The sequence below is a fragment of the Pseudonaja textilis genome, chromosome 1 (genome assembly GCF_049901715.1).
Source record: "Pseudonaja textilis isolate UNSWEBS1 chromosome 1, rPseTex1.2, whole genome shotgun sequence".
NCBI classification, from domain to species: Eukaryota; Metazoa; Chordata; class Lepidosauria; order Squamata; family Elapidae; genus Pseudonaja; species Pseudonaja textilis.
Window position 1 is genome coordinate 223,324,318 of NC_141990.1, and position 25,531 is coordinate 223,349,848.

General features: G+C 41.2%; 1 protein-coding gene across 2 annotated transcripts; it reads right to left on the reverse strand.

The window, feature by feature from the left end:
• Positions 1 to 340: 340 nt before the first annotated feature.
• RAB15 (RAB15, member RAS oncogene family) lies at positions 341 to 24,582 on the reverse strand. 2 transcript variants are annotated; one of them, XM_026708063.2, is made up of 7 exons: positions 24,370 to 24,582; positions 11,354 to 11,414; positions 8,113 to 8,173; positions 7,106 to 7,183; positions 5,705 to 5,794; positions 5,065 to 5,130; positions 341 to 4,047 (listed from the first exon to the last, which is right to left on the reverse strand). In XM_026708063.2, the coding sequence occupies exons 2-7, from the start codon at positions 11,398 to 11,400 to the stop codon at positions 3,889 to 3,891; spliced, it is 501 nt and encodes a 166-aa protein (XP_026563848.1). In that variant the 5' UTR covers positions 11,401 to 11,414; positions 24,370 to 24,582; the 3' UTR covers positions 341 to 3,888. The 2 variants fall into 2 exon arrangements, with proteins under 2 accessions (XP_026563848.1, XP_026563847.1); XM_026708062.2 differs by having other exon boundaries at positions 23,931 to 24,555.
• Between the last annotated feature and the right edge of the window lie 949 nt (positions 24,583 to 25,531).

The window sequence follows — 25,531 nt, forward strand, 5'->3', positions numbered from 1 at the left end:
TTGTGGTATGAATTTTAAAAAAAGATACTATGCATCATTACTCTAAATACCGAGGAAGGTTTGCAGTTTGATCTCCCTGTACTTCAAGTCAGAACTCCTTGAGCTGAATTCCACTCCTGGTGGCCTCCAGAAGATGGTTTTATTTTAAGGCAACAAAAATGGGAAATTACTAGACGACAAGAGTAATTATACTTTTAGTTAAATATATTTGTTCAGCTCTCCCCACTACATGGGAACTGAAAGATGAACCAGAAAGTATTACAGAACCCTGCTCCAAATGAAGTTCTCATAAGCAAGTACTGGATTAATTCGCTGGTAAGGAAATACGAGAGCCACCAACCACTTTAAGGATCTTTATTTGTAAATGTTTTGTTAATTTGTTGTTTAAAGTAATGAATTACAATGACAGGTTATACAAGGAAACCCAGTCAGAGTGCCAAGTTCACAAAGTACAGACACAGCAGAGGATTCAGAAAGTTGTACATTTGATTGGATCCCACAATAAATTATGTGCAACTCTTTCTGCTACAGAGAGAGAAGTTGCTATGGCCCATGACTTGCAGGACAGAAGGAGCCTCAAATATTGGATAGCATTACCTTTTTCAGAAGCCAGCCCATTTCCCCTCCTGGGTACTGTCTGAAATCCACCTTTATGACCACAAGAGAGAATCATTCTAATTAGCCCCCACCCCACCCCAAAATTCATATCGAGTGGGAGATGTTTGCTTTCAATAAGTTGTCAGCCACTCAGATTGCAGTTTTCCAAACTAAGGATTAGCAACCAGGCTGGCTCTTGTAGATTTAGATCATGAGAACTCATGTACTTCCATCAATGGGCAAAAAGTTTCATGTGCTCCTTCTCTTGTCTCATTTTCTGAACATATGGAATTTAATGTGGGGTCAATTTTGTGCATCAGTAGCAGCACCGGCAGCTATGCTCTCAGTTCCTAAATAGAGCAAGCACATCAACATGATGCTAAATTGCAACAGGCAGAAGAGGCTAGTGGGGCCATCCCATGGATCTCCCCAAGGACCAATGCTTTTACTTCCATGTGGGCTTGAAGAACTTGGGTCTTCTTCAAAGCTTTGGCAATTTGAAGTGCTGCCTGATCCCTTCAGCAACATACCTCTCCTTCATAATTTTAGGCAGGCCTTCTTGAAAGTAATGCATTGCAAGTTTTAAAGAATCAGGAACTGCTTCACATATTTTAGTAACCAGCTAGGTAGAGACACTATCTGGTTTTTGCTTTGCTTTATTCCTATCTCAAACTATACTGGGCATGTCATCCCACATAACCTTTCCATGGCAGAGGTTTAGAAGCAGTCTTTAAAAGCTGCCAACTGTACCAATTGTTTATCACCAAGGATGATAAACCTGTTCACCATCAAGGCAGGAAAGAACTGGGCAGGGGAAAGATAGTTATCAGGCATTGGGCAGTGAGCACATACGAACTGGCCTCCAGCCTTCATTTAACTTTTCAAACTCATTATACAGACAAAAGCAACTAAGAGCAAATAATGCTCCAAAGAAGTAGCCCGATTATGTTTGGGCTTTGAAAAAGATACATTAAAATAATTTTTTTTTAAAAAAAACAACCCAATGCTTTTTCTTCAGTCTGTCCCATTTTATTCGGTCTTTTCCTCTTTCCTCTCCCATGACAAACTTCTAGGTTCTCAGACCTTATTCACTATAACTCAACCTTTACAACATATTCTGGGTCCTAGTAAAGCTACAATAAATTAATAGCTATATGTATGTCTGTGTCTATAGTTTCTCAAGTATCAAACTAGTTCTGGCAAGGATTAGTTCCCCTGTGAAACCAGCAACTATAAAATTTGTAGTCCCCCTCCGCAATCTGTAGCACAAGAATCCTTCTGCCAGTAACAGGCACCGTTGGGTAGAATATCAGTGTTTCCACTTATTGTAATGGCTTGACACCAGTTCAAATCCATCCAACCCAAAGAAAGAGGTCAAGCGAGCTATTTCAAAATAAGAGCTTTTCAGAACTTCAAGACCTTCTACCTTTCAGAGGACATTGAAGAGGGGAATTTATGACCTTCCGGGAACCAAACTGTCCCAGGTAGCATAAACAGGGATGCTTAAAACTCAAGTTCAACAACCTCTAGATTCTAGAAGAATGTGGGTTCCTTGTTCTTGACTTATGTCATGTCAGCCAGCACTTATTTCCACTCTATGGCATTTTCTCCAATCCTGTCTTATTGATACTGCTTCCCCCTTTCCTTGCTTGAGCAAAACAGTCATTTCTAATACAGAGAAGAAGGAAAAGAGCGAAGGAATATAGATCCATTTGTCATCCAGATTTTGTTAGAAAGGGACAGCTTATCTAGCAGCAAAAGCCACATTAACCATTTGGAATGGACTCACTGGCTTTGGCTAAAGTCATATGCTAAAGGCCAAATAAAGAAGGACCCCCAAACTGTAATTCCACATCACCCAAAGCCTCCAGTAAACACCTGCTCTTTGTGGAATATCAGCTATGGTCCATTTCTAATACATATATAAGAGAGGTATCTTAGCAGCTCCATGGTTTTGGCACACAAGGAACTGCTACCCTGGAACAGGCGGCATATAAGAGTACCAGGCATGCCACTGAATGTGTCAGGCTTCCCCCCACCAAGCAAGTAAATGCCAAGACAAGAGGGCAATGCTGGTGCAACATGCAGAGAGGCTGGTTTTAGTCTGTTGTAACTTAGCATGTTAGTGGCACATGGCAAAAATCTCCCTGTCCTCCGAGTGCCCTAGACTAAATTTCAGAAGCTTGCAGAAGAAATTCTAAAGAGAGGATATAGATAGATGGATTTAGAGCAAGCTTCTTACAAGTTAGACCTTGAAAGCAAGAAATGATAAAAAGGTCTGATGCACAGATTACAGAATCTGTTCCTTGATCAGAGCTCCAGCAGATCGTGGGGAAATCATTCAAAGGAGGCAATCAAAGGCAGGTCTGGACACATGCCACAGAGAGCAGAATTTCTGCTTCCCCTGGTCCAGAGAGATTAATATAACTAGATACCTGATTGACTGAGGTCCGCCAAAAATACACAGAACGGGAAGCTTCCTGTGACTTTTGGAGTTAATCACAGGAAAGGGTCTTCCTGATTGCCCTTTAACAGCGGGCTCTAATGTAGTCTAGAATGAAAATCTAGCCTGGGAAGAGGCAAACCTTATTAACCGCTAGAGGTGCAAATTTACCCATATGGTCCCCCTTTTTTAGGGACAGATTCTTCTTATTCCCAGAGCTGCAGCTTAGCAGAACAAGAGGTCTTTTGTTTGTTTTGTGCTGAGGTGAATTTCAGGGAACCCAGTTATGAGAAATAAGAAAGCTACACCCAAAGCAGCTGGAAAGCCCCAAGCCCGAGTGCAATGCTACATAAGCATTTGGACAAACCCAGTAATGAGGTGGCAAAGCACATGGTGGGGAAAGCCACCTACAGGCCTGCTATAGAGGATCTGGCTGGAGGACAGTGAATGGGACAGGGGGACTCCTTCTCCCATTCTTGGGGAGCAGGCTTAGCCCCAAGCCGGTTACCCACCGATATAGGCAAGACTTCAGAGAATCTGGAGTCTGATGAATTATTGAACAAGCCTCAGCCATGACTGCTAACCACAGCTCCCCCGTGAAGACAGCAGGATCATGTTCTGCATAGTGTGAGCCATCTGAAGGTATTTGGATCCAGGGAGTTTGGGGGCAACGGAAACCACCAATCAAGGAGAAACACCAGGAAATGCAAAGAGGATCCCACAGGGCAGATGGCGGGCAAACTGGCAACCAAAGACAAGAGGGACAGAGTACAGCGAGTCAGCCCTCTCTAAGTGGCAACTTTTCTACCTGCACTGAGGACGTGAGGGAAAAGGACGCTGGGAGGCTTTCAACACCAGCAGGTTTTGGGAGAATGGTCTGAGCCCTGCGGCTTGCTTGCTTCTTCTTCCAGTTCAACCACATTCAGTTCATCAGCTGCGCACGTGCGGAGTCCTTCCAGCTCCTTCTTGTGAGCCTGCAGGACCAGCTCTGTCAGACGGGTGAAAGACTGAAAAAGAAGAACAACCAAGACTTGTTTTTGTTTTAAATGTTTATTTATTGTTTGATTTTTATCCTGCCTTTATTACTTTATAGGTAACTCAATACAGTGAACATACCTAATATTCCTTTCTCCTCCTGTTTTTTCCACATTAATCCTGTGAATTGGGTTGGGTTGAAAGAGTGATTGGCCCGAAGTCACCCAGCTGACCTATGGTAGGACTGGAATTCATGGTCTCCTGGTTACTAGACCAAACTGGCTCACATAATTTTGGTTATAATGGTAAAAGTTTCCCCTGTCCAGTCATGTCCAACTCTAGGGGGCAATGCTCATCTGTTTCTTGGCCGAGGGAGCCAGCATTGTCCACAGACATTTCCGTGGTCATGTATCAAGCATGACTATATGCCAAGGTGCACGGAAAATTGTTACCTTCCCATCAAAGTGGTACCTACCAGTATTAATTAACTTGTATCTGCATACTTTCAAACTACTGGTGGGCAGGAGCTGGGGCAGGTAACAGGGGCTCACCCTGTCACGTGGCGCACAGATCTCAAACATGGGCTGTCAGCTTTCCAGCTGATAAGTTCATCATCTTTAATCACTGAGTCATCATCACTCCCAATCATGGTTTTAATTATGATCCTTGCAATATGGGTGACTGTGGATGTTTAGAAATAAATGAATGTGCTACTTAAGCTAAGTAACACTAAGTCACCTATTTGAGCACCCACTTTACACAATTCGAACATACTTAAGAGTATGTTTTTCATACTGTATATGTTAATATACTGTAATACATTATATATGTATTTTGTATTTTCTTTTTCAATAGGAAAGTAAAGAAGGAAGGAAGGAAGGAAAGAAAGACAGACAGACAGAAAGAGTGAGTTATAAATGGAAGACAAAGTTCTCTTGATTTCCATTAAATTTTAGTGACCTGGAAACCCTTATCTTAGATTGAAGGGTAAAGATGTCAACTGACCTGGAAGCCTCTCACCTGAGTTATTCCATCCTCAAAATTCTTACCTCTTTGATGTTCAAGTTGGTACAGGCACTTGTTTCATAGAAATCCATGCCATATTCCTTAGCTAGCTGAAAGACAATTGACATATAAACCAAATGAGGGCTAGTATATTTTTTCTACTACTATCTTCAAATCTACCTTTCCACCTCTATTTCACCTCCAAATCTAAAAAAGCTACTTATAGAAGGCAAGAGCAATATTGTCCAACAGCTTGTACTGTATGTTATTTATGTATGGTTAGGACACTGGTTGACCAAGATCTCCGATACTGACCTCAATTCATTTTTAATATAAAACAATGATCCACCCAATTTAGAACAAAATATATAGGAGATCTATATAGAAAAGATAGCAGGTTCCCTATTTCATTTCTACAGACTTGTGTATCATGCTGTTAAATTGATTTCCATTGCTTTTATTCACCCACACAAAATATACACACCCGTGTATGTATAACAGCTTCACATAGAAGCTGTGAGAATATTCCTAACGTGCTAATTTTCCATGAGGAGGGAAGTTCTTTTGTATAGAATGTCGTTGAGTGCCATGAGCTGCTTGGACTGATGCAGGTCAGCTGAGAGGCCAGTCCATCACCCCAATCAATATCTGGTTTCTATAACTGGACCCGCCTATGATTTTTACCTGGAGGCCTTGCTCTCGGCCCACTTGCCTCTTCTGCTCCTCATCTGCTTTATTCCCAATGAGGATCTTCTGGACACCATCTGGAGCATACTGCAAAGGATATGAGAGTCTTTACTTCTTTCCTATCCGCATAGCTAAGTAAGAACTGAGCTGAAAAGTATTGCTCATTTTTATCCATTCTTGTACTTTGCATATCGAGGAGAAAAATCACTTTTATTTCTTGGGATTAAAAGAGCACCATCTGGTAATATTCTTCATCTCATAAAGCACTTCAACTTGTTTTGGAAGCAATGGGCGTCAATGACCCAGAGTATAACAGACTCCAGAAAGTTAACCAAATAGCAATAGCGAAAGCTCTTAGACTTATATACCGCTTTATAACCCTCTCTGAGTGGTTTACAGAATCAGCCTGTTGCCCCTAACAAGCTGGGTCCTCATTTTACCCACCTCGAAAGGATAAAAGGCTGAGTCAACCTGGCACCTAGTGGGATTCGAACTGCCAAATTGCAGGCAGCTGGCTGCAGCAGAAGTAGCCTGTACTACTGCACTCTAGCCACTGTGCCACCAAGGCTTGATGAGTTCCCGCATTTAATTCCCAGCATCGTGTGACAAAGCGTTTCCTTCATCCCAAACTGATTACATTTTCCTTTAAGTTTACTCAGAAGGCGGCAAATTATTTCAGAGAAGGGGAAGCAGAACATAAAAGGTCTCCCACGTTGTCATCTATACTACACTGATCTGGTACACAGGGTGAGAATTATGTGGCCAATCCTGAGGCAAAATGGAAAATTTATTACCAACTATGCTTGTACACCTCTGAGAAAGATTTCTTCAAAGAAAAGTCAAAGAACATCCTTCTGTGCAGAAACAGTCATATATTCCTCGATTTACAACTGGTCACTTCGCAACCACTTGGGGTTACAACGGATCTCTCTAGGAGTACTTATGACCTGAATTCAAAGTTCTGATGACCCGCCCCCCCCAAAGGTCATGTGGCCGCTCTTCAGTTGCTCAACACCCAGGCAGCATTTACAGTTATTTGCAGTGTCTCACAGTCATGTGATCATGTTTTACGATGGCTTTGCCAAAACACAGCATTTACTTATAGTTTTTGCAAAACGGCTCCACAGTAAGCCACTGTTCGCTAAATGACTGCACTTTTTACTTTATGACTGTGGCATCTGTTTTACAACTGCAATGTTTGCTTAGTGACAGCTGCAGAAAAATTCATAAAATCGGATCAGTCACTTGGGTGATCTGATTAATGATCATCATGAGTTAGGACCATGGTGGCAAGGATTCCTTGCAGTTGTAACTTGAGGATTACCTGCATAGCCATTTGGCCACAACTTCCCCCAGCAAACCTCCCCCAGTAAACAGCAAAGAAATTTTTATGCTTACTTCGTCCACATCGCTGGCCCACTTCATTATGTGCTGATATGAGCGCTCACTGCTAATGTCGTAAACCAAAAATATCCCCTACAAAGAGAACCAGGTAAGGGAGCAAAAGAAATGTGAGCATCACACAAAGTGAAAAGGAAAAGGGGCCTTTACTCAGAGGAAAATAAATTTACTATTAAGCCACACCCTAATATTTATCTCAGAAAAGGAGCACAGGAAACTATTTAGGGAATGATACATTAATATAGATGGTAATTGAGCCGGTTTGAGGCAGCGGATTAGGAACCAGGAGACTGTGAGTTCTAGTCCCGTTTTAGGCATGAAATCAGCTGGGTGACTTAGAGCAATCACTGTCAATCCTAGGAACAAAGCAAGAAAAAACCATTTCTGAAAATCTTGCCAAGAAACCTGTCGTGACTACCCCAGGTAGTTAACAACGATTTAAAGATGTGTGTGCATACATACCCACAGAAACACATGCACTTAATATTGCCTGCTGTCCTTTCAAAAGATTAAAATGGAATTGCAGGAAAATACTTAACTGGGGACTGGACAGGATACATAATGAATTTTTCAAGCCCATCTCCCCAGGGTCTCTCAGCCTTTCTCCTGACATTCTAAAAGTATACATGCTATTAGCTTGCTGTGAGGAAAAATACAAACTAGTCAGGGTCTCTACAGAAATCCCCAGAGCCTGTTGTGAGACTAGTCTGACGCTCCAGCGACATCACTCTGGAAGGGCAGGAAAAAGGGCACTGTAAAATAGTAAGGCAGGCAAAGGGGAGTTTCCAGCAAATATGATTATTGCCATAAGGAAATGCAGTAATCCCCAGTCCATCCAATCAGGTCATCCTCAATGCCATTTAAGAAAATTAAAATAAATACATTTGTGTTAGGAAATATAATAAACATACAGCAATTTACAGTGTACAGATTACAATGTGATACTGTAGTTTTTTCCACAGACTACCATATTTCGTCTCTACTTTTAGCCAAAAATATCATACCTGGGCACGTCTGTAGTATTGTTTAGTGATAGTTTGATACCGTTCCTGGCCTGCAGTATCCCTGGAACAGAAGCAGATGTTATTAAGGTGACTGGAAACCTCACTTTTCATGGGTAACACAATTTATGGCATGAAGTCAAAACCAGCATCCTATTGATAGAAAGCTCAACCTCAAAACTTCCCACAGATTTCAGGGAAAAAAAAGCAGAGCAGCTCAACAAAGTTAGGAATAATTTATTCTGTTGTTTTATTGATGGCATTTATATGCTGTCCCAAGCCACTGTGCAAGAAGAATTAAAAAGGAGAAGATTTATAACAGCAATAAAAGCATTGAAATATTTAAGCATTTAAGCTTAAATATTAAAATATTTTAAGCATTAAAATATTTAAGCATATAAATACCTGCTAGGGACCAAATTATAAAGATGGTGAAATTTCTGAAACTCTGAGATAATGGGGATCGGTTCCCTATCATATCTATCAATGTCGTGGAGGAAGGTTGATTTCAGATATGTCATTGTATGGCATGTTTTAAAACAGCAGGGAACAAAGGGGAGAAAACTGAAAGGAAGCAACAGATAGAAAGCACGTTATCTTGACAAAGCTTTATGAATGCATCCTGTTTATCTACTTCAAACTGTTCTCAAAAGTAGCATATCTGTTTGTGTGCAGCTTTGTAGAACTTTTTTGTTTTCAGATTCTAAAAGGCAAATGTTCCTGAGAAACCAACTGGCTTGGAAAGCAGAGTGAAGGTTATTTATAAGTATATGGATAGGCAACGGGGTTGGCCCAAAGACTGGAGCATCCTGGATGTCAATGTTAGACAAGATTGGTGTACACTTGGAGCCACCAAACAGAGGGAGGGGGAGGAATATGCAGATTGCCAGAGTGACTTGAAGAAAAAAGGCAGACAAAGAGGAGTTAGTTTGACCATTCTTGCTTTAAGTCTGCTTGAAACGCTGGTGATCTATTTCTAAGTTTTAATGTTAAAATATTAATTGACAGAATTTTATTCATTTATTTAAATTTATATAGCCACTCATCTCAAATATACGACAGCAATTTATAAAGAATATAAAAAACAAAACCAATACAAAAAGGTGTAAAACCATATGATGATTGAATGGTGGCACAAGGACAATGGAGAGGAACTGAAATGAAAGCATAAATAAGCAAAAAAAAAACCAGCCAATGCCAAACTTCCGCATACGTGTCAAATACATTTGGTGCTTATTTCAGAATAGGATGACACTTCTATGCATGCTTTTTAGGGAATAAGGGGTTTAATTTTCTGGATAAACATGCTTTCTAGTTGCACTGTAAGAATAGGCTCTTTTAAATACCCCTCCTATTTAACATGTATTGCCCATCCATGGGGGAAAAAGGCTAATGGATAGGTGCAGCACAAAGGACTGAGGGTCACATGATGAAAATGACATTCTAATTTTGCCAACAGGATCTCATGGATAAATGTATACTTATTGACATCATGTCATAAAAATGTTTAACATATCTACGGTAAACTATGGAGGTCCTTGCTCACATTACACATACAGTATTGTACACAAAAAGGAAAAGTGATGGGGACAGGGGAGGAAAATAAACTAGTTGGCTAGTGAGCCTTAAGGGACATTGGTTAAACAGATGACCAATGTGAACCATTAGACTGCTTGTTTTCCCACCTGTTTCTCTGAATTGTGTGAAGCTGGAAATCAAACTCGATTTCCAACTGGCTTTGTTCTTCATCCAAGGCCAAGCTCCTTTACTTGCACTGCAGAATGAAGACAGTAAAGGGCAGTGGAAGAGTCCAAGCAGCTGCTGTGTACTGATTATCTTTCTGCTTTTACAGCCTTTCTTATATCTGATCTGGATTCCAGCCCAAAATTGGCCACAACTAATATTTTTACAAGGTGTGACTTCCCAGTCAATCCATCTGAGAACATACTGTACACAGGGTAGGTTTCAAATTTCAGTTTGGGAAGCATGTGTAACTCGGCTGCCCCCTGCTGGATAGGTTTAAGTGTATTCCTCTTAAAAACAATCGGAAAATAAATACCCCCTTTCATGCCATAAATGAACAATGAGGCATCCGTTTTTAACAGGGCATTACTCAATTGCATCTTCTCTTTAAGCTGTCAATATCTGCAATTTGCACTAGGAAAAAGGCACAGCCAAATCCCAATGTGCTGCTGTGTGATCAAAGGATTAAAATTCCTCAATCCCGTAGTCAGGAGAATGGAAGATAGAAGGGAAGCTGAGGAAAGCCCTCATCCCAGATGAAGGGAGAGAACTGGGCAGGGAAGAAATGGGGTAAGATCTGCCTGTCTCATCAGCTTTGGCTCTGGCCCAACCCAGCACAAGCTTTCAATCCCGGTTTTGTGCTATCCTCTGCCAAAGAATTGATTGTCCCAACCCTACACAAATGAACTGCTGAGCTCACACCATAAACACACAGTAAAAGCATAATGATATTTATTTTATTCATTTATTAATTTTGTCAAGCGATTATAAGATAACAGGTATAAGTATAAACATAGTTATGAATACATGAAATGGATACATATAAGAAAAAAAAACAGTAGGACAGGGACGGTAGGCACATTGGTGGGCTTATGCACGGCCCCTACAGACCTCTTAGGAAAGGAGTGAGGTCAACAGCAGACAGTCTAAGGTTAAAGTTTGGGGGGTTTGGGGAAGAAACCACAGAGTCAGGTAGAGTATTCCAGACATTGACTATTCTGTTGCTGAAGTCGTATTTCCTGCAATCAAGTTTGGTGCGATTAACCTTGATTTTGTATCTATTGTTTGCTCTTGTATTGTTATGGTTGAAGCTGTGTCATTATTATCAACTGTATCATGAAGACAAAATGGAAACAATGGGAATGATGTGTTTTAAGTTAGTTGCCTCATGACATGCAGCTCATCAGCTGCACAATGATGTCACAACATGTGTGGTATCACTTGCTCTGCTGCAGATACCCATGCCTATCTCCAAGCAACATCTGAGCTTCACTGAATCTCTACTTGAAAATGTTCAGCATAGAATATTAATTCCTGCTACTAATAATTTAAAAAGCTTGTGATTTGCAAAGTGTTTTAATACATGTATGTATATGTTTACTTTCTAACTACCCTTTAAATTAGATCACATTCCCTGTCAATTTATACTAAAATGTGTAACTTGTCTAAGATTTCTCATTTAATCCATAAGAAAGAAAAACTTAATACCTGTATTACTTACCAGATCTGGATTCGGACCTTAATTCCATCTACTTCTATAGTCTTCATTTTAAAATCAACTCCTATGAACAATAAAATAAAATCACATGAAGTCCAAACAATAAAATAAAATCACATGAAGTCCAAACAGTAATCCTAGCAATTATCCAATATATTTTGCTGTGTGAAATTAAATTATGCTGAGAATGCTAAAGCAGAAACGTAAGTCTGTGTGTTTGTCAAGCCCTACAAGTCTGGAAAACTCAGGATCAAAAACTACCTGGATTTCCAAAAAGATCTTCATTGCTGGTAGGGTAAAATAACAAAAGCTTGAATGCTTGTTGAAACAATTCCCCAAATCAATTTTTACTTAGTCTAATCAAGATAGAGTTATTCTCTGTCAGCCCAAAGCCCAAAGCCAACATAGTGAAATCCAATGGAGTCCGATTCTTTATTTGCTTACACCTAAAACAGATAGTCCTCAATTTACAACCATTCATTTAGTGATCGCTCAAAGTTACAATGGCGCTGAAAAAAGGTGAGTTATGACCGTTTTTCACATTTATGACTTGCAGCATCCCCATGGTCATGTGATCAGAAATCAGACACTTAACTTGCATGCATTTATGACGGTTGCAATGTCCTGGGCTCATGTGATCACTTTTTGTGACCTTCTGACAAGCAAAGTCAATGGGGAAGCCATATTCACTTAACAACTGTTACTAACTTAACAACTGTAGTGTTTCACTTATCAACCGTGGCAAGAAAGGTTGTAACATGGTGCAAAACTCACTTAACAACTGTCTGGTTTAGCAATGTGGTGCCAGTGACCATGGTGGGACAAAGAGCCAGCAAATGAATTGGCTTTTCAGAATTCCTCTCTGGAACAAGGAGAGGCTTCGTGCTCATGCAGTAATTCCCCACAAGGAGACTGTAAGATAGCAGTCTTCAGTGGGTTAGACTCTGGGAGCTAAGGGATCACCATCTTTGCTCAAACTGCAGTTGGCACTTTTAAAAAGATACTGGATTTACAAGCTTCCTTTTTAAATCACTTCCGGAAATTGCTTGTTAGGGGTTTTTCTTAACTTCAGAATGGCAAGTTTCACTATATCATATGAGTTTCTTTCAATCCTTGGCAACAGATTTTTTTGGGGGGTGGGTGGGTGACAAGAATGATATACAAAAAGCTATTACACTGCATTTATACATGAAACTGACTGATGTCTTAATAATTAAAAGGAATATACAAATAACAAATAAAGAGTGACTTGGATAACCCTCCATATTTCCTGCTCTGTAAGATATTCCAATACAATTGCTATTTTCCTCTATATTTGTTTTCTTTTCACAAACCCCCATTGCTTGAGCAATTGACTTACTTATATACAAAGCTAACTCCATGCTGTATTTACACTCAGACATACAGTTTAAGTCAACATTAAGATGATGCAATCTAGCCTTTTCCTTTTAAAATTCTTCCTAGTTACAATACACAGACCAAGCTATTCTTGGTCTTCTTAGTACTTGAAATATCTGTGAGCATTCCATAACACCTCAGCAGCAGAGCCAATAATTCATTTCAGTCAATTAAAGATGAAATTCTCATAAGTAATATTTGATGTTAAAAGATTGAACCCTATGCTATGTTTCAAGGGCTTATTTGGCATTGATCCTTTCAAACTCAGACAAGGAAGCAACAGAAAGGCATGAAAATGTTAAGTGACTTAACATTCTCCTAAGGGGCTACTCACAAATACAAACAAGTAATATGAAGAAAATAATAATGGATAGTGCAGAAATTCAATCGGTGTTTCCTGTCTGTCTCTAAATTGTTAAGCATATAAACCAGGATATAAATCTCCCCTATTGAATTTTTACCTGGCAGGCAGCTTTTAAAGTCACCCAGGAAAAGATAAATTCTCAATAAACCTTTATGGATTGCTCAAAACTGCCCTACAGGTTGAGAAAGGACATCTGGGTTGCTATTTCAGGTATGTTGCCAAACTCTCCTTGAGGCCTGCATCTTCTTTTGCTTGTAGTACAAAATGTAGAAGTGTAGGGATCCTGAAGGAAAGGAACTTCGTTTTTAACCCTTTAAGCAGCCTTCACGCTAGCTGTAGCATAAGAAACTGTATAGAAGTTAAAATCCAGAAACAGGGCCATAATTCAGCAAGGCTTTAACATTCTAAGTAGAGAAGGACACTAGTTCATGAGTGCTTTGCCAGCTTTAATCATGAAATGTCCAATTAAAATGGTAAAATCTCTGGAAGCCTTTATAGCATTACGTTAGAAGGACCGATGGTGTCAGTCCTTCCTGGTAACTATTGTTTATTTATTTAGTCATATATCTCATCCAGTGACTCTGGATTCTAAAACTATAAAAGAATTAAAACAATTAAAAGGAACAAATCAATAAAAACATCCAAAGAATCTACCTACCATTTTAACGTGTGATAACCAAACACTGATTGGAAAGAATCAATACAATTCAATTTACTGTAAGATGACTAGCTTGGTTGATTAGGCTAAATAACAGCAACACTGGAAGAGTTGCTGTGGTGCTCAAAAATCCCAATAGCTATATTCTTCAGAAAAAATTTCTGACTGAAGATTAAATATATTGCCTTAGGAGATCATACAGGTCTTTGATGGTGACTCACAAACTGCATTAGATTCACTAGGAACAAACTGTTTTGCACTTCAAAACTCTTTTCTTTGCAAACTTCCCATAGTTGCCCCAATGATATTTTCATCATCAGGAGGTTATTATGAGGATTCTGATCTTATATCGCTCATTATTACGAGGATTCTGATCTTATATCACCTGAGTGGGAAGAACAAGACCATTTTGTAAATGGCTCATTGTAGAAGAAATTGTATCTGAGAGAATGGCAAGTTCTTATTGCAAAAGTATCCATACTTATAGCTACCTGGCCAAAATAATCTGTGATCAGTTTTACATTCTAAACAGTCCTTGGGAACAGAACAGGCTTTTCAAGACAGGCAACATTTGTAATATTACCCCTTGTGATTCTGCTAATCTTCCATCTCAGCAATTCAGGAAATTGGAAAAGTCGGGCCTGAAAATCTAGCCAGGCAATAATCTTCTCTGCTTCTTCAGTTGAAAAAAATGCAGTACTATATACATTTTTTCCCAATAGAGACATCCATCCCCAGGAGCCCTGCAAATGGACTGAGCTTCAACTCTTGTAATGCCAATCCAATTATATTGGACTATTCTAGCTCCGTTATGGTAGGGGTCCCCAACCTGTTCGGAGCCAGGCCACGGAAGTGGCAGATGAGCACATGCATGCATGCAGCTCCATTTGCACAAGCAACAGGAATGTTTGCCTGCTGGTCACGCAAATGGAGCAGTGCCCAGGCACATATGGACACCCACTGCTTGTGCGGAACCATCCCTCTCTCCTGCCCCCCTGGCGGCCAGTCCGCAAAGCCGGAAAGGTTGGGGACCACTGCATTATGGGAGCTATGGAGCACATTATCACCTGACTTAGAGGTCATCAGCATTAGGATGCTACTACACGGAGTTCTCAATGTAAGAAAAAAATGTGGATAGCATTATGAACAATCTGGCAAGAGTTCATTTTGCTGCAAGCCTACAAAAGTAGTATCAAAGTACATTCTTTCCATCCTGATTAAATAGCTTTTAAAAAAAGAAAGTATAATGAATGAGTTAAGACTCCACACATATCAGAATGTCTCATGGCAGTTTAAAGACAATTATTATGGTATCATTTTTTTTGCAGACTGTTGAGGTATTCCCCGTTAGGAGAATGAGTGCTCTCAGGGAAGCATAGTGAGAGTGATGTTGAATAACACACAACCAGCATACAGATACACTGAATAGTAAAATGTAGGTTTTACTTCCAGTAAACAGTTAATCAAAGTCCAACAAACAGTCCAAGTCATACACAGTTAAAGCAGTCAGTTTTCAGTCCAGGGATAATCCAAATAACGAAGTCCAGTATCATAAACAGTTCAGTAAACAGACTCATAGCAATCCAAGAAGAACGACGATCAGCAACAGTCAATAGGGAAAAATGCAAACCAACCATCCTCAAACATCAGAACATCTAGCAACATCTAGCAACAGGGAAACTGGGTTTCTGGCTCCATCTTATGGCCATTTGAGGAACCACACCCAATTGCAATTACATCATTCCCTTAAAGAGACAGTATTAAATGTCTATCCTGGTTTATATATTTCCAACCCAACTATTAGGTGACTATCAATTCCTAACATTGACTACAGTCTATCATGAAAGGAAGTGGCACATTTATTACTGCTATTGCTATAAAAATTTGCAATAGCAGCTTAGAAAAATCCTTGGTGAATTTAGAATGACCTCTGCAATGGCAAAGAAGTTTCTACAAAATATGATTATTTCTATGCAACACTAGGGGAAAAATATCTTATAGGATAATTAAGTAAGAAATAAAAAAAGACAAGGTAAACCATAATTGTTTCTAAGTAAGAGGTAAGAACAGGTAACTAAGCCTCTGTCCTATTTGCAAAGTTTTCTGATTTATGATTGGCCAAATAAAGCTGCCTTTTTCAATATAAGATTGGTACTTAATTCATATCAATTTTCTTCTCTGCAGATGCAGGTTGTGATATACCCTCATGACTAGCATACTTTTTCTCAAGGAAGTCATTAGACCAGGGTCACATATCCCTCATGAATGAGGAAATTTCAAAAAATGTTTACAATGCAAATCCAATTCTATCAAATGTAGTTTTTGTTCTAGTCTACCAGCTAAATTTTAGTAACCTATCTCAAATGTAAGGCAAAATGTGGTCTTTGATTATGAAAACTTTCTGTAGTTCATTAGTAGATTTTAGTGACTTTATTCTCTAAACTCATATGTCTTTCAGTGCAATTCTTCTACCGCTGCACCATAGAGAGCATTTCAACATACTGCACCTCTGTATGGTTTGCCAATTGCACAGTGGCAGATAGGAAAGCACTCCAGAGGGTTAATGTCATTGCCCAGAAGATCATTGGTTGCCCTCTCCCCTCTTTGGAAGAGTTTTATAGCTCCCGCTGCCTTGAAAAAGTTCAAAACATTCTCAAAGATCCATTCATCCTGGGAACCCTTTTTTTGAATGATTACCATCTGACAGATGGTACAGAATAATAAAAACATGGACAAATAGACAGAAAAACAGCTTCTGTCCCAGGGAAGTAGCTCTTTTGAATTCTGCTGTATATTGCAGTGTTGGTGTGGTGTCGGGGGTTTCCGGTTCAATGTGTGAAGGGTGAAGGATGTGTGTTTGTGTTTATTTTCATGCTCATGGTCATGATGTGCACTGAAGACGGTGTTTGATTTCGTTGTACAAGGTGCAATGACAATAAAGTAAACTAAACTAAACTAAAATTCTGGATTATATGTAAAGGAAGTAGAGATAAGTTAGGATACAAATAGATACTTCTGATGGTGGAAGTGCTATATACTGGGGATTTTGGATGGCACTTGGGACAATACACCATTAAGATGAGTGTATGTATGGGTAAGAGGGATTGATTTAGCATTTGATAGGGCTGGGTTTCACATATGTAAATAATGGATGAGTGGTAGATGAAGTGAGGTGTGAAGGGTGATCATGGACATAGAAATGTGGCCCTGTAAATAACTGGAGAAGAATGAGATAGCACTGGATAAAAGCATTTGAAAGAAGAAGGGAAGGGAAGGGAGAAATGGAAGTGGAAAGAAGAACTGGCCTGTGTGATGACATCAGAAAACTGAAAATAAAAGCGAGGATCAATGGAAAGGAAGAGTTCCAGCATTGCCATGACCTCATTTAGTATGAGATCTTGAAACTGTCGATGCCATTATGGAGTTGTTTCATGGAAAGTCAATAGCAAGAGATCGGGCTTGATGAGTCGAACTATGAAAGGCTAGAAGGCTTCTTTGTCAATCTGCTGTGAAAGGAGAACCAATAGGATCTGTAAATGCAGGCCAGCAAAAGAAGGAAATAAATAATGCTCTCAACTACAGACATATAACAGCAGAGGGACACTTAGGAGGCCACTGATATCTGAGGTGGTTGTCTTTCTCTCCCACTTTAATTGGCTGCTCTACCAATAAGCTTGTGCTGAAGATCTGTTTCTGTGCCATAAGACAAGAGAAATATTAAGGCTATTTCATAGGTGAAAAACACACAACAGGGAAGTCGGAAAACACCCCCCCTATATACAATGGGGTGAAAGATATTCCACCCACACCAGGGGTCCTAGCTGAACTGGGAAAACAGAATGTGCCTCCATGCTCCATCACCTACAAGCCAGATTCATGTTCTGTCTGGCAGATTTGTGCAACTGAGAGAGTGTATGTACCTGGATTGGGAGATAGCTAAGCATTAGCCATCAATCAACCCTTCAAAGAGCTGGTCCTCCCATTTCTCAATTTAGCCAGCTTAGACAAATCTCCAACCTTTCTTTTTTTTCTTTTTCTTTTTTTTTTGAGAGGGGGTGGAATTGGAGAACCTGTTACAACTTCAGTTTTACAGGGTACTGGAAGAAATGGATTTCTGGATTATTCTCTAATGAATTTTAAGCCCGAGTCTAAGATGGAAACAGCACGGGTCATTCTGAAAGACAGTCTTTTCTTGGGATGGAGGGAGTCTACCTCTCTGTGATACCTGTTATCATAAATTATGGTATCGTCCTGGTGCTTCTGAGGATTGGAGGAATTGTTCCATGGTGGCCTCAGTCTTTCTTTAGTGAGTGGTTTCAGTGAAAAATGATGATCTAATGGTTGCCCTATCCATACTATTCCACATCTTTAAAAAGTTCTGAGAAAATTCCAGGGCTTCATAACTCTGGGATGAAGTATCCTGATGATAGTGAATGATACAGATACTCCATCACAGCCAAGGTTGCTATGGAAATCCTGACCTGGTGCCTAGAGGTCCAGATAGGTCAAAGCAAGCTCATTTTGTTCAAGCTGAATGGTTCAAATTGTTCTTTGGTGGTGCTAGATCTCACTTTGGAAGGGTTATACTTCTCTTAAGGAGCAGATCTGCAAAATGGGTTTTTCCTGACCTTATATTCTAGAACTGGTTCACCTAACCAGATTGTCTGATGTGAGCCACTGACTATTTCTTGAGAGCAGAAATACCATACAATGTCCTCTGCCTGCTTCCAGATCCACTAGGAGGACAACCTTCTCCCATGTGTTTCTTCAGTGGGCTGAAAGTAGCGTTTTTTAATTTGTGTCAAAACAGTGTTGCCTCGTTTACCTACTGCTCATTGTACAAATGGCTTTACTCTGACTAGCTTGTTCACTCTCTGGCAGGAATATCTCTTCCCTCCAATCACAGCTCTCCATGCCATTTTTAAAAAACAAATTATCTGGAAGAACAATGAAAACTTGTTTTTTTTAAAATTCATTGATGGAATAGTGAAATAATTGATCTGTCTATTGTTTTTTACAAGTTAACTAGTGAAACCATGAAGATGTGCACTCAGAGGGAGAGACAACGAAAAAGAGGGATCTACCAGTTGGAGGATCTGTGCATCTGCTTCAGACAGAACATCTGCCTGCCATCATCATAGCTGAAAGTGAAAGAAGCAGCTGAAATCAAGAAAGGAGATTTTTAAAACCAAATTCATTCCAAGTAGGTTTATGCATGGAAGATAAGCAGTTAAAACTGCAGAGCAGAAACCCAAGCGTATACTGTAGAAATACCAAAACAGCAAGTTTTTCCATTTATATCTTAGATGTTTAAATTTGGGTGAAACCTCTCTAATTTCAGATCAGTAGGATGATTCCTGAAATTGAAATGATAATAAATTAATATTGCTTAAAGGGGCAATAGGTATAACCCCCTATACCAGGACTGTCAAACTCAAGGCCTGCAGGATGGATCCGGCCCACGGTGTTCTTAAATCTGGCCCGTGGGGCCGGCCTGGAAATATCAAAGGACCAGCCCATTTTCAGCCTCCATGGCCTCCTGCCTCCTCTGTCAGCCAAAAATGGGCCGCGTGGAGGCCTCATGGCCTGTTTTCTGCCGGCAAAGTGCTGCAAAGGACTGGATTTGACTGGATTACAATTATGTGGCTTCAAGTAAGTGCCTGATCTGGATAGAAAACAGGGAACACCCTATGTTAATGCTACAGTTTAATGCCAGATTTTACACACCATAGGTCCATTTAATCTACAATTAACAATCTATAATTGACAGCCATTTCTATTTACTATCCTGGAAATTTACTTCTGCTGCTAGATCAGTGGTGGTATTCAGCAGGTTCTGAGCAGTTCTGGAGAACTGGTAGCGAAAATTTTGAGTAGTTTGAAGAACCGGCAAATACCATCCCTGACCTGCCCCGGCCCCCATCTAGATATTCTCTGCCTCCCGAGTCTCAGCTGATTGGCTCAGTCTTCTTTAGTTGCCCTGCATAGAACAGAGCTGGAAATCAGGTTAGTTGGGTGGGGAGGGATTTTTCAATAATCTTCCCTCAAGAGTGGGGTAGGAATGGAGATTTTACAGTATTCTTCCCCTGCCATGCTCACAGAACTGGTAGTAAAAATATTTGAATCCCACCACTGTGCTAGATTTTGTATTATCATGTTATTTATGTAATTGTATTTTTATTATTAGTTGAATAATAAAAATACAATAGTATAAATAGCTTTCCTGCCTGGAAAAGCAATTGACCATTAAACAATGGGGTATAAATTTAGAAATAAAAAGTTTAGTGGAATATGAAGAATAAGTAATAAATATTTGCCAGTAATATCTGGTAGAAGAGATAGGAAAAATGGTTATAATAAAGAACATGGAAAGAAAGAAGGGAAAAAATGCATCTTGAACCTGTGTCAAATGCCCACCCTGGCCACACCCACAATGACTACCTCCACACCTAGCCACACACACACACACACACACACACACACACACACACACCTCTGGCCCTCCAAAGTCAAACACAACCCTGATGCGGCCCTCAATGAAATCAAGTTCGACACCCCTGCCCTACACCTTTCAGATAATGCCACTAATGTGATAATAGATTTGCCTTCTTATCACCAACATAAACTAATAATATAATTACATTCAGTATTGATTTAAAATACTTCTTTCTTTTTGCATCACTCAAAATCAAAGAAATGTGTCCTCTTGGTGCCCTCTTTCTAAGAATCCAAACTTCCAACTGATGGAAGTTTTTAGGAACCTATTTTATACAGCCCCCAATTTTAAAAACAGTAGGAATGAAGTAGAAAAATACTTCCAATATCCAGCAGGAAACATATCTAATAAATGGTGTCTAATCTTTCCCTGAAAAATCTCTAGTAATGGAGCTCCCCAACCCTAGCAGACAGTGTTTACTACTCTCATGGTCAGGAAATATCTAATTTAAGCTTGGGTTTCCTTTGAAAACTCATTCGTTGGTCCATGTCTTATGTTCAAAGAAAAGGAACAAATCTACAGGATTTTCAGGCAATGGAAGACTGCTAACATTTTCTTTCTTTTCCTTAGATTCGTCTAGGCCTCATCATTCTTCACTGGGTGTATCATCAAAGCTCTTTCTTATCTTTGTCACTTTTCTTTCCACTCCTGCTAGTTCCTCCATAGATTTTTTATTAAAGCTGCCAACTGGACATAGTATTCCATATAAGATCTGATCAGGATAATATATAGTAGTGGAATTACCATTTCCCATGAATTATTATACTTCTTTGATGCAGCACTGGCTCTTTGACAGCTGCAGCATATTGCTAGCCGATGCTTCATCTGTTGGTCTACCAGGATGTCCAGATATTTCTCAAAAGCACTACTACCAAGCCAAGTTCTACTAATCTTATACCATGCATTTGTTTTTCTTACCTAAGTGCAGAATCTTACTCTGTGCATACTATACCTTCTCACTCTGTTTCTTGGAAGTACAGACTTTAATTTTCTATGCTTCAAATGTATCATAAAAAAATAGAGAGCCAGGAGCATCTCGTCCTATGCTAACATTACTTACAATAATTGATAACTGGAATGTATACATTCTTATTTTCCAGAAAGTTAAATACAGAAGTATTCACCCGTTTAGCTTAAGGCTTTATCAAAGAAACAGTAACCAAAATGCCATCACTTTCAGGACATTCCTTAGTGACTTTAATACCTCCACAAATCTTTGTCTTTTGGTTGTAATAAAGATATATTCAGTGCACGTATCACATTGAGACATGGCTTGCTTATCCATTAGAAAGTTCTCAACTTTCAGCACAGACCCTTTAAATACCTTTTGTGGCCATGGACCATGATCACGAATTACCAAGACTTAAATCATAATTACCAAGATTTAAATCATAACATTGCTTCAAGCCTTTGCAGACGTCCTGTGACAACATTGCGACTCTCCAGGGATCCACAGACCACAGGTTGAGAACCACTGCATTAGGTGATTCTTATAATGCGGTTTAAAAGGGAGCTGAAAGGGGAATCTGTCTTTTAAAAATTGAGTTTCCATCATATCTCTTTTAGCATCCGGTTGCAGAATGCGTAGAAGAGTTTGGATTTTAAAGTAGTAAGTTGACTTTTCTCGATTCAAAAAAAGTGATGAAAAATGCTGCTGTATTTTGCTTGGAGGTATGTATTTAAGCTCAATGGCTATATACATTTCTAAATACATGCACACATTTATACATACTAAGGATTAGAACAATCACTCCTTGACTCTCACCATCCACACTATGGTCTAACTTCCCCGTCCCTTACCAAGCTAAAAAAAAAAAAAAAGACAGGCTGTAATGCTGAGCATTTGGCAATAGAAAACTTTTGACTATTCTGCTATGCCTTGAACATGCCAGATATAAGATTCAGGTTCCTTCTAAATGTTTAATCGCAGAAGCTGTCACAATTCATGCTAACTATGCAGCCAGGAAACTCATGTCCAAGCTTCTGAGGTTATTGGTTGCCTACATCCAGCACTTATGAACAAGCAAAGATTTATGCAAAGGAAGCTCCTTGGCTTTCTTTGGTCCAAAGCTCCATTAGAAGTCCCACAAACAAGATGGAGGGCACCCAACTCCCAAGACATGGCCCATTCAGAACTGGGCTACGCAAATGGTGAGTGTGCGCGCACAAACCTCCATCTGCACAAGCAGCAGGTGCATGTGCCCGCCGCTTGCACAAATGTAGCTGTGCATTCATTCACCTGCTGCACGCACGGAACCATCCCCCCTCCCCCCCGGCCGGACTGCCAAGCCAGAAAGTATGGGGAATGCTGATCTTGATGAACAATCTAGTGATTGAAGGTTTTACCTGGAACACTACAATCACTGTAATCTTTAGATGTGATTGCCAGTAGACCCTTCCATTACTTCATACCTCTGTCACTATGTCGAGAAAAGATGGAAGCACAGGGGTCTCATGTTCCAGACCAGCTTCTACTCACGGACTTCCAATGACTGCTAATCAACCAAAATCATTATTCCACACAATTTCCAGTGACTTCTACTGATATGTCTGTGAGCACTTTCAACAACGGCCATGAGAGGCCAACCAGCAGCATTCAGAACTCTGACAGGAGCTATCTGTCCCTTTCCTGGAACTTTTCTGCTTCAGAGAGAAAAAGAAGGCTATCAGGATCCAGTGTTCTTCCTTTGGTTCATGTATGTTTGGTTCATGTATGCCCAGTAAAACAGCCCTGAGGAAATGCACTCTTCAACGGAGGGGGGGCTCCCTCCCCCAAAGATTCAAGTAAGCAGTCTTTTCGGAAAAAACACCCCAAAACTCTTGAAAAGGGGACTTCTCCACGCCCCCCCCTTCAACATAACCATTCAATGAAAGTCAATAAGCAAATAGCTGTTTTCTGGTGCTTGGTTTCTCTCCCCCCCACTCCACCACCTCCGCCTTCCACATCTGACTCATGGATATATATGCCTTCCCCATGCTTTTACAACACTGACGTCGCGTTTATTTTCACCTTAGAGGTGAGCTGGCATTACTGCATCCAAGAGCAGCAGTACCAGAAGCCGCCCCGTAACTCAAGATCCAGGGACGCTGATTGACTTAAAAACGGACTCCCTGCAATTGAAGGCACCCGTAGCAGGTCCGGCACGGAGGCGGCATCGAACAGGTATAATCGGAACCTCAGGCACAGGGAAAAGATTGGGGGACGGGTTTTTTTTCTCTCTCTCTCTCTAACCCCCCCCCCACTTTCCTAAAAGTGGCGGGCGGCTCTGCCTCGGGTGCCGGATTCCCAGGTTTGAAGTCACCCCTACCCACCCACCCCCCCGCGTTCCAGATTATGAGAAGCGGCAGTGCAGATACACCCGCGGCTTAACCCTCGCCAAAGGCGCAGTGGCTTACCGTGTGAGACGCCCCCCCCCCGCCCGCCCCGTATGAGATCCCTAGAAGAAGGGATAGGGTCCAGCCTCAACAATCGCCCGTCATCTAGAGAAGGCATGTTGCACGGCGAATAAGCGACCCGGGCACCCTCCCGCTCAGCCCTCCGGATGCCTTTGTCTGCTGTTGCCAGCAGGAAGGAGGTAGCGGAGAGGCCACCGAGTCCCGTCCAGCCGGGATCCTTCCTCCTTTCTTCCTCCCCGCACCCCTCCACTCCCGCGCCGCCCAGTACCGATGGTGGAGATGTGCGAAGGGTGGAACTCGTTGTCGGTGAAGCGGCACAACAAGCAGGTCTTGCCCACGCCGGAGTCCCCGATAAGCAGCAGGCGAAAGAGCACGTCGTATTGCTTGGCCATGGCGGGGGGGAAGGCGGGGGGGGGACACCCGGTCGGGCTTCAGCCCCGCGCTGCGCCGGCTGCCATCCCAGCCGAGCGCCTCCCGCTCCCGGCGTCTCTTGGTCTGGGGCGGAGGTAGCCTCAGAGGCGATCGGGAAAGCAGGCGCTGCAGGAAGCGGGGAAGTGGGGGATGGGGGGGCGGGAGGAAGCGACAGAGCACGAGCAATAGCGCCTCTTCGATCACTTAGGATCCACTAGGAGGAAATCCAAAGAACGCGGGAGAAATTGGGAGGCGGTTGGTGGTGGGGATGATGGCACCGCTGGCAGAAAAATCACCTCTCCTCCAAGCGCGGCTCTCGGGTAGGAGTGGAAGGCAGCTGCTGCTCCTATTGGAGAGTGGAGGTGACAGAAGAACCCACGCAGGGAGCGCTTCGGGCGCGCGGAACCGAGACCTTCCCCACCCCCACCCCTGACCTCTCCTGCGCACCCGGCTTCGAGATCCGGCGATTTGCCCCGCGTGCTGACGACCAGCGAAAAAGGCGGGGAATGAAGGGAGGAGGAGGAGGCTGAGAACCTTCAAGTGGGCGGAGTTTTATGCCGCTGGTTGCCTCAAATTGCCGGAGAACGGGCAGGGAGGTTGAAAGTGCCTCTATCTTAAAGGTGCTATTATTTCCAAAGGCAACAGGGCGATGTGTTGTTGTTGTTGTTGTTTTTTCCCCTTGAGGAAGACGTTTCGCTTCTAAAAAAAAGCTTCATCAGTTCTGGATGGGGGGAGGGATGGAAGGATTAGTTCTGGCAGCATCTTGGGGTGCTTGTTTGGAAGGATTATGCTTCTTTGCAGTCATCGGGTCGTTAACAGGTTCTCTGAGAGCCACTGAAGCCACTTGGGGATTTATCTGTGCCAACAAAAGTGGTACTATATGTAAGGACCACTATTATCAGTCAACATATCAGTCAACATATACTGTTGTAAACCAAAATTTAGTCCTTTGGGGCAAAACAACTTTTTAGAAAAAGGAAAAGCACTAAGAAGAAACTTACAAAGGTGCTAGGGAGGGTTGGGGGGGGCGGTTTGGGTTTTTTAAATTTTAATTTTGCTAGAAGGCGGTTAAGGCTTTGCTTGAAAATCCATTAACCTGGCCACTGTTGGAAGTATAAACTTATATTCATAGATTCCATAGATTATGATCATATTTTCCATGCAGCAAATGCTTATGAATAGTTGCTCAAAACATTGGGGGTTGATATTAATACTATGACATGTATTCATTTTAGATAATGTCAAGGGGGATTTGTTCTCCCTGATCTAAAACTGGTTACTGGAACATATAATGCAGCACACTAGGTACTCTGCTGTTTCTGACAGTGTAATAACCACCCTCAGAACAAGTGTGTGTGTGTGTGAGAGAGAGAAATTGATCTGGTTCATGACCAGCTTAACTATGGCTGATTGGATAAACCAAAATCAGCTTGCTTCGCACAACATGTTAAGGCAAAG

What these genes read in the sequence shown, in the direction of transcription:
- RAB15 (XM_026708062.2), bottom strand. Translation starts at nt 24,054, where the DNA reads ATGGCCAAGCAATACGACGTGCTCTTTCGCCTGCTGCTTATCGGGGAC. An exon ending in AAGGTCCGAATCCAGATCTG is followed by an intron (nt 8,174 to 11,353) that starts GTAAGTAATACA and finishes CTTCTGTTCCAG; the next exon opens with GGATACTGCAGGCCAGGAAC. An exon ending in AATACTACAGACGTGCCCAG is followed by an intron (nt 7,184 to 8,112) that starts GTATGATATTTT and finishes TTCTCTTTGTAG; the next exon opens with GGGATATTTTTGGTTTACGA.